The 8623-nt window shown below is 36.5% G+C and overlaps 1 protein-coding gene across 3 annotated transcripts in view; it reads left to right on the top strand.

The window, feature by feature from the left end:
- The window catches only part of Rad51c (RAD51 paralog C), a 145905-nt gene that overhangs the window by 15339 nt on the left and 121943 nt on the right, over nucleotides 1-8623 (top strand). For 2 of the 3 annotated variants that reach the window (XM_033762943.1, XM_010626704.2), the window contains exon 8: nucleotides 6702-6762. In XM_033762943.1, coding sequence (XP_033618834.1) covers nucleotides 6702-6762 — 61 coding nt within the window. Of the gene's footprint in view, nucleotides 1-6698; nucleotides 6763-8623 lie in introns of all 3 variants that reach the window. The other variant, XM_010626703.2, reaches the window with a different exon arrangement.

The raw sequence follows: 8623 nt of genomic DNA, 5'->3' as shown, positions 1-8623 counted from the left end.
CTTGGCTATAGTTCTCCAGCTGAATCAAGAGGTTTCGTTTTGTTGTACTGGAGACTGAACCCAGGGTCTTGTACATGGTAGGAAATTATTTTACTACTGACCTGCATCCCAGGTTAGTTTTATATTATTTTGAGGGTCTTATATTGCCTATCCTCCAGCTTTCAATCCTTCTGGCTCAGTCCTCCAAGTACTTAGCTAGGATTACAGGCCTGTGCCACCACACCTGTGTTGCCTTGCTTGAGCTGAGATTTTTTTTTATAGTACTGGGGACTGCACCTGCACCCTTCACACTGATCTGCATTTGCAGCCCACCCCCCTTTTGAGATAGGGTCTTTATAAATTGCCCAGATTGGCTAGAACTTTTGATCCTCTTTCCTCAGCCTTCAAGAATAGTGGGATAGGGGCCGGGGATTTAGCTCAGTGGTTTGGCAGCCTGCCTTGCAAGCACAAGGACCCAAGTTCAATCCCCAGTACAAAAAAAAAAAAAGTGGGATTATAGATGTATACCACAATGTCCAGCTCTGAGATTTTTTTAACATAGTTTCTATGTTTACAGATTTTAGTTGCCCTATGAAGTACATCCCACTACTGAAATGTTCTTAGGAATTATCCTTGAGCTAATATGCAGTAGTAGTCTACTGTAGAGTTAAATAAGTAAATACTCAGTAATAAAATATATTTCAGTCCTATCCCTAGTACTGAGAGAAAGAAGGAAGGGAGGAAAAAATTAAAGTAGCAATGCAAGATATTTCATCTTTCATCAGAAGAGAAAATTTGCCTTTGTTAAATTCTAGAAGATAGTATTACTTAGACTCCCATGATGTCAGAAAATTAAGCTTACCTTTTGAAAGTTAATTTAGAATAAATTCAGTTTCTTATAGATCTTTACCAAGAAATTAGAAAATGGTATAGAAAACTAATACTGAAGATAGGTACATGTGGGGATGATACATAGTTCTTTTAAACTTTTCCTATATCTCAAATATCATTTTATTAAGTGTTTGCTTATGCTAAGTATTTTACTAGGAACTTTATATACAACATTTCAAGTAATCATCTGTACCTTTAATTATTAAAAATGAGAAAAACAAAGGCTCAGAAAGGTTAGCAAAGTAGTAAATAATAGATTCTATTTATTGAATATTTTTAAACTTTCCTTTATCATGGAAAGGACCATATTTGTATCTCATTATTTAATTTTTCAACTCTGAGATAGTATCCACATTTTATTTCACTATATAGAATCTGTTACTTTTCTCATAACAATTTCTAGAAAGTAATTATAATGTTGCATTGATTGCTAGCAAATCTGAATATAGTTCTTATTCTCTGTTTTGGGTAAATTGCTTTTTCTTTCTTTCTTTTTTTTTTTTCTGAGACAGGGTCTCACTGTGTTGTTGAGACTGACCTTGAACTGACTATGTAGTCCAGGCTGGTCTCAAACTCAGAGCAATCCTCCTGCCTCAGCTTCCCGAGTGCTGGGATTACAGGTGTGCGCCACCATGCCCGGCCTAAAATGCTTTTTCTTGAAGCTTGTTTTTTCCCAGATATTTGATATGTGATAAGTTTTGTTTTATTTTTTTCCCTTTTTTTTTTTTTGCTGTACTAGGGGTTAAACGAAAGGCCTGGTGAATGTCAGGCAAAATGCTGTGCCTCTGAGCCACAACCCCAGCCCCTTTTTGTATTGTTTTCCATATTTATTTTGAGATAAGGTCTCACTGAATTGCCCAAGCTGGCCTTGAATTTAAGATCTTTCTGCCTCAACCTTCCCATATCTGGGATTATAGGCCTGTGCCACTGTACCCAGTTTAAAATAGTTGTTTTCTTCATTTTTGGAAGCCATGTGTCTTTAAGTTATTAAATGTTCATGAACTCTTTGTAGGATAGGAGGAATTATGTTGTTCTTGGTGTTTGTTCAGTTGCATGTTTTGGGTTTATGGCGTGAGGCTTCATGAATGCTAAGAACATGTTCCATCATTGAGCTATACCCCTGGCCCCAAACTTGGATGAAATTTTACATAGATTTTAAAATTTAGTTTATCCTGAAAGGATGGAAATAGAAATTCATATTGGAGAGAAAATAATTATAAAAATGAACACTTTTCATTTGAGCAGAAATGCTGAAAACTTTGGATAGCCAAATTTATATTGGGACTTGAACTTAGATGTACCATCACGCCTAGTACTTCCCCATTAACATTTGATTTTTAACCTTTGTTTAATGATGAAATAATATTCTAGCAGTTCTTAAATGCTCTTGTCTGTGTCCTTATAGTGTGTGGGTTTTCCTCTAATTTGCATATTCATGATAACATGAGGCCAAGATTGTTCAGAATTGCACTGCTGTTTGCCAAGAAGATCTGGTGTTAGAGTGGAGTAATACATCAACACCCCCACACAGTGTCTCCTGTGTGTGCTCAGCGTTAGAGCACAAATTGTGCTTCTGTCTTATTTCTTCCTGACCCAAACTATGTAGTTCAGCCATATGTTAAGCTTCATCTCTGCTGGGGCTATGAGCCAAGTGATTCTTTGGTTTAGTTTCTTGTTTAAAAGAATTTCTTGAGGCATTCAGGACATAGGAACATTTATTAGTTAATTAGAACTTTGAGGAAGATTTTCAATCTGAAAACTTGGTCCACCTTTGACTCTAGGATTCTTAATAAATGAGCAAATGCTTCTTAAAAGCTTATTATTTTAACTGGGTGTGATGGCACATGCCTGTAATCACAGCACCCTGAGAGGCAGAGGCAGGAGAATCACAAGATTGAGCCGAGCCTGGGCAACGTAGTAAGTTAGTAAGAACATGCCTCAAAATAAAAAATAAAAGGCTAGGTATATAGCTCAGCACATTGGCTTTGGGTTGAATCTCTGGCACCAAAACATAGACAGATAGATAGATAGATGCTTAATAGTTTTTAATAACTTTCTCAGAAAAGTTAGATGCAGTGGATGCCTTTTTGGACATTTCTTGTGATACAAGGTTATTCAGATGCAGGTTTTTTAGAGTTAGCTTTTTTTTTTTTTTTTTTTTTTTTGGCACTGGGGATTGAACTTGGGTCCTTGTGCTTGAAAAGGTAGGCGGCAGAACCACTGATCTAAATTCCCAGCTGTATTTTTTTCTTTTTAATCAAAAAGTGATTTTTCTTCCAGTGCACACTCGTAATGCTGGCACTTAGGAGGCTGAGGCAGGAGGATCAGTGTGAGTTTGGTGACTGAATTTGAGGCCCATCTAGGCTACATAGTGAGTTCATGGCCAGCCTGGACTACATAGTGAAACCTTGTCTCAAAAAAACCAAAGGAAAAAAAGAAAGAAGTGATCTTCTAAAGCCAGAGAGATACAGCTCAGTGATAGTCTCTGTTTGCCTAGTAGCATGTGTAGAACCCTGAGATCAATTTCAAACACCGTGAAAAAGGTTATTCTTCAAAAAGTCATGTTAAAATAACTTTGCCTCTGTTTTTCTTTTATATTTTTTGCATTAAAGGTAGAATAGAAACCTGGCACAGTGGTGTGAGCCTATAATCCCAGCTATTAGGGACAGGTATGAAACAGGAAGTTCTCAAGTTCTAGGCTATCCTTGGCAACATAGCAAAAGTTAAAAAAAAATGAACCCTAAAGCATGTTAAAAATTTATGCTCTAATTCCTAACATAGCCTTTTTTTTTTTTTTTTTTTTTTCTTTTCTGTTTTTTTGAGACAGGGTCTTGCAGTATAGTTCATGCTGGTTTTAAACTCACTATCTAGTCTGGGCTGGCCTCTAATTCACAGTGATCTTCCTGCCTCTACTTCCCAATTGCTGGGATTACAGGTTGGTGCCACCATGCCTGGCTTTTTTGAGACAAGGTCTTGCTATGTACTTTAGGCAGGCCTTCAGATTACTGTGTAGCCCAGACTGGTTTCAAATTCACAGCCATCCTCCTGCCTCAGCCTTCCAAGAACATAACTATTCTTCCATACATATTACTTAGTAATTATTTTATTAATTAGTAGTATATGACAGTTTGAATTCCGCTGAGTTTTTTTTCATTCATTCATTGGTTCATTCATTGGTACTGGAGATTGAACTCAGAGCCTTTACACTGAGGTATACCTGTGGTCCACTATTTATTTGTTTGTTTGTTTTGGTTTTCTGAGAGAAGGTCTTGCTATGTAGTTCGGAATGGCTTTGAGCTGGTCATGATCCTCCTGCCTCAACTTCTGAAGTGCTGGGATTATAGGCCTGTGCCACCACACCCAGCTATCTGCAGCCATTTTTATTTTTGAGATAGGGTATCACTAAGTTGCCCAGTCTGAGCTACAGTTTGGGATCCTCCAGCCTTCCAGAATGCTGGGATTATAGGCATGAGCCACTATGCCTGGCATGGATGCTGCTGTTTTCATCTTGAAGGTACAAATTTAGAAATGTTTTCCTCTAAATTAGAGTCTACATTTAGTTTAGTTATATCAATTTTTGAAAGTTGCAATAAAATAGACACCATAAAATTTACCATTTTAACAGTGTTTTAAGTGTACAGTACAATGGCAGTAAGTGCATTCATATTACTGGACACAGTATGATCATTTTCACCCCATTGCCTGCTGTCTATAATCCTAGCTACTCAGTGATACTGAGACAGGAGGATCAGAAGTTCTAGGGCATCTGGGGGAACTTAGTGAGTTGATTTCTCAAAATAAAATAACAAATTAAAAGGGATGGAGTGTAGCTCAGTAGTAGAACACTGGCCTATTATGTGAAAGGCCTTGGGTTCAATCTCCAATACTGCGAGAAAAAAAAAAATTTTGTGTGTGTGTGTGTGTGTGTGTGTGTGTGTGTGTGGGTGTTTGTGTGTGTTTGTGTATTCATATTGTTGCATAACCTTCACCACCATTTATTTCTAGAATTTTGTCATTCCCCTCCTAAAACATTAACCAATAACTCCCCATTCTCCTCTTCCCTAGCTCCTGGCAGCCACCATTCTTTGTTTCTGTGAATTTGGCTCCTTGCATAATTGGAATTGTTCAATATCCATCCTATTGTGATGAATTTATTTCATGTAGATAAATCTTCAGGGTTCTTTTACGTTGTAGCATATTCACAGTTTCCTTTTTAATGCTAAATAATATTCTGTTGTGTATGTCATATATAATATACACACATAGCACATTTTGTTTATTCATCTATCAGTGGACTTTTCTGGTTGTTTTTGTCTTTTTGACTATTATGAATAAATTATATTTGTTTTAAAGTAATTTTAGAAGGCACTAAAGTTTTCTTTTTTGTTAACAGCATTTGAGTATAGTTTATAAGAACCTAGAATTTTATTTAACTATTTTCAGTTTTTGGTTTTATGTTTATTTACATTACATAGTACAGAATAGTACAAAATTCCACCTAAAAGATCTTGTCCTATCGTGACAGTAGGTTTTAGTCACATGACCATTTTAAAACAATATGCCTTCTTTATTTTACTTACTTTTATTTATTTGGGTTTTCTGTGACAGAGTCCATTATTGTAGTTCAGGCTGACGTTGAACTTACAATGTAGCCCAGTGATTCTGCTCCATCAGTCTCCTAAATCCTGGGATTACAGGCTTATACATTCTCATCTTCCTTATTTGTATGAGAATATGTCCCTCATTTGTATTCTAAGATATTATCTTAATACTTCTCTAATAACATAAAATATTAAAATGCTGCAGAAAGATTGGGAAATATATATAAACAACTTTTACCTTGTAATAACAACTCTTAACTTTTTTTTTTGGTACGGGGGGGAATCGAATTGGGACCTTTTACCTTTAACTTCTTGATTGTAGTGTTCTGGCAGTTTTTTTCTCTATATATGTATATATATATACGCATACTTAAAAGTATGAGAACATAAAGTATCATTTTACTTTTTGTTTTTTGTTTTTGTTTTTTTTTTTTAGATAGGTTCTCATTATGTGGTCCAGGCTGCCTTGAATTCAGTATGTAAACTGATTATGCAGTCCAATTTTGCTTCAAATTTGAGCTCTTCCTGTCCCAACCTCCTGGGTGCTGGGACTATAGGTGTGTGCCACCATGTTTGGCCAGTATAATTTTTATTTCATATATTATGGGCACTTTCCTATTTCATTAAATATTTTCTTCCTTTTTTTTTTTTTTTTTTTTTTTTTTTTTTTTTAACATCTCTACATATAAAATATTTTGGAGGGTTTTTTGTTTTTCTGTGTGTGTGTTTTTTTTGGGATTTTTTTGAGCTAGGGTCTCACTGTATGGCCCGGGCTGCTCTTGAACTCACTTCCTCAATCCTTGTGCCATTGTAATCCCAAGTGCTGGGGTTTCAGGTGTGTGCCATCATGCCAGCTGAGGTTTTTGTTTTTTAAGAGACTCTCACTGTGTTGCTTGGTTCTTGAACTCCTGGGCACCAAAAAGTCTTGCTATCTTACTTAGCCTCCCCAGTAGTGGGGATACAAAAATGTCCAATGAGGGAAGTTTGTTTGTTTGTTTGTTTAATGTCTTTCTTTTCTGTGTTTTAAGAACAAGGGCTGGGGATTTAGCTGAGTGGTGCCGCCACCTGCCTTGAAAGCAGAAGGTCCCAAGTTTGATCCCCGGTATCCCCCCCAAAAGAACAAAAGAATAGAAGTACAGCAAAAAATAATCCTATAAATTTAAATTATGAAATCAGTCATCTGAACTAATAAAGGTTATACTTTTGTGTATGTTTATTTTTTCTAAGCAGGTTGGCAACACTGTACAAATCACCAAGCCAGAAAGAATGCACAGTACTGTTTGAAATCACTGTGAGTATTGTTTAGAGTGGGATTTCGGTATTGTTGGGCAGTAATGATTTGAAGAAATTATTTACAAATTGTTTCTGTTAATTTCTGTAGGCCAAAAGTATATTTGAAGACAACTTTTCATGCTTAGAATATTCGCAGAGTGGTAGTGTACACAGAATACTATAATCACAATTGAACTGGAAAAAAATTATTTTTGGACTGAAATTTATTCTTTTTTTATTAGTAAGTTTACAGTACAAATGATTGCATTCATTGTGGGGAATGAGTACATGTACTGTAACATAACACATCTCAACTATTATTTTTCCTTCCTTTCTATGCCCCCTTTAAAAATTTTTTTTGCCACCATCAGATTCATTTAATTATTTCGTAGGTTATTATCAAGTTAATTATCATAGACACAAATTAAGAGCTTGACTAACAGGCAAAAAAAAATCAAAATACATATGACAATTATACTAAATCAAGGTACACTTTGAAAATTTTTCCTTTTTTTGATAAAAAAGTTTATTAATATATGTATGTAGTACATAATGTTCGCATTACTTGTGTGGAGTTGGACCATGTACACGACACACTTTCATTCCTCTTTACATCCCTTATCCTTGCCCTCCCTCCCCCTTCCACCCATCTCTTGATCCCTTCCCCTTTTTTGGTACATGTTTGTAGGACACAGTGTCTACAGTCCTTGTACAGAGTTGGTATTTGCACAAAACACATCCTGGTTCCTTTTTTTCATCCCTTATCTCTTACCTCTCTCCCACATCTCCATCTCTTGATTCTCTTCCCCTTTGAGAACAATCTATCTCTTGCTACTTCCTTTTATCTTTTATTTTGGTCTTTATTTTTACTCTAGGTTTCTCATATAGACGAAACCATGTGATATTTAAACTGATTTATTTCACTTAACATTATGGTTTCAAGGTGCTGAAATGTATGCTTAAGTAGAGGAAAAAGCTAGGGGTGATGATGTATGCTGATAATCCCAGCATTCAAGATGCCGAGGCAGGAGGATCCTACAAGTTTAGGGCCAACCTGGGCAAGGTAGTGAGTTCAAGGGTAGCCTGAACTGAACTATAGCTAGACCCTGTCCCACTAAAAGGAAATATTTGGGGGGTAGTATGTTTCATGGTATTGGTAAAATTTCAGGCTAAAAGGCCTTTTTTGTTGGTGGTGCTGGTACTGGTGTTTAAACCCAAGGCATTGGCACTGAGAACATCCCTAGCCTTTCTTTTTCTTCTTTCTTTTTTTGGGGGGGTGGGGGGGTTGAGACAAGGTCGCAATAATTTGCCCAGGCTGGCTTTGTTTTGTTTTTGCGGTGAAGTTATTTTGAGACAGGTTCTTGCTATGTAGCCCAGGCTGGCCTCAAACTTGCAGTGATCCTCCTGCCTCAGACTCCCGAGTGCTGGTATTACAAGCTTGCATCACCATGCTTGGCGCAGGCCAGCTTTAAACTAGTAATGCTCATGCCTCTGCCTTCTAAGAAGTTGGAATTGCAGATGTGCGCCACTGTGCTTGGTAGCCAAAGCTTTTTAAAGTGAAAATTGGAGATTTTCAAACAGGAAAATATACCAGCATTATTTGGTCTGTGGCTATTGTAGATCTATTGTAGCCACCAAATGTAGTGCACTGTAAAATGTTAGTTTTAGTTAGAATACACCCATTTGGCTAAAATATGCTTATTTACCATTAGTGTTATGCCACGTATATCTTGGTGTGCCGCTTTTTTTTTTCTTTTCTCAGTACTGGGGATGGAACTCAGGACCTTTTGATTGTGTGTGTAGGTGTGGCGCTACTGAGCTAAATCTCTGGCCTGAATCTCATTTTTTTTTTTTTTTTTTTTTTTTTTTTTTTTTTTTTT

Source organism: Fukomys damarensis, unplaced genomic scaffold, assembly GCF_012274545.1.
Source record: "Fukomys damarensis isolate Sample0158 unplaced genomic scaffold, DMR_v1.0_HiC HiC_scaffold_13, whole genome shotgun sequence".
Classification (NCBI taxonomy): domain Eukaryota; kingdom Metazoa; phylum Chordata; class Mammalia; order Rodentia; family Bathyergidae; genus Fukomys; species Fukomys damarensis.
Note: the sequence above shows the minus strand (reverse complement) of the source record. Positions and strands in the feature narration are given on the sequence as shown.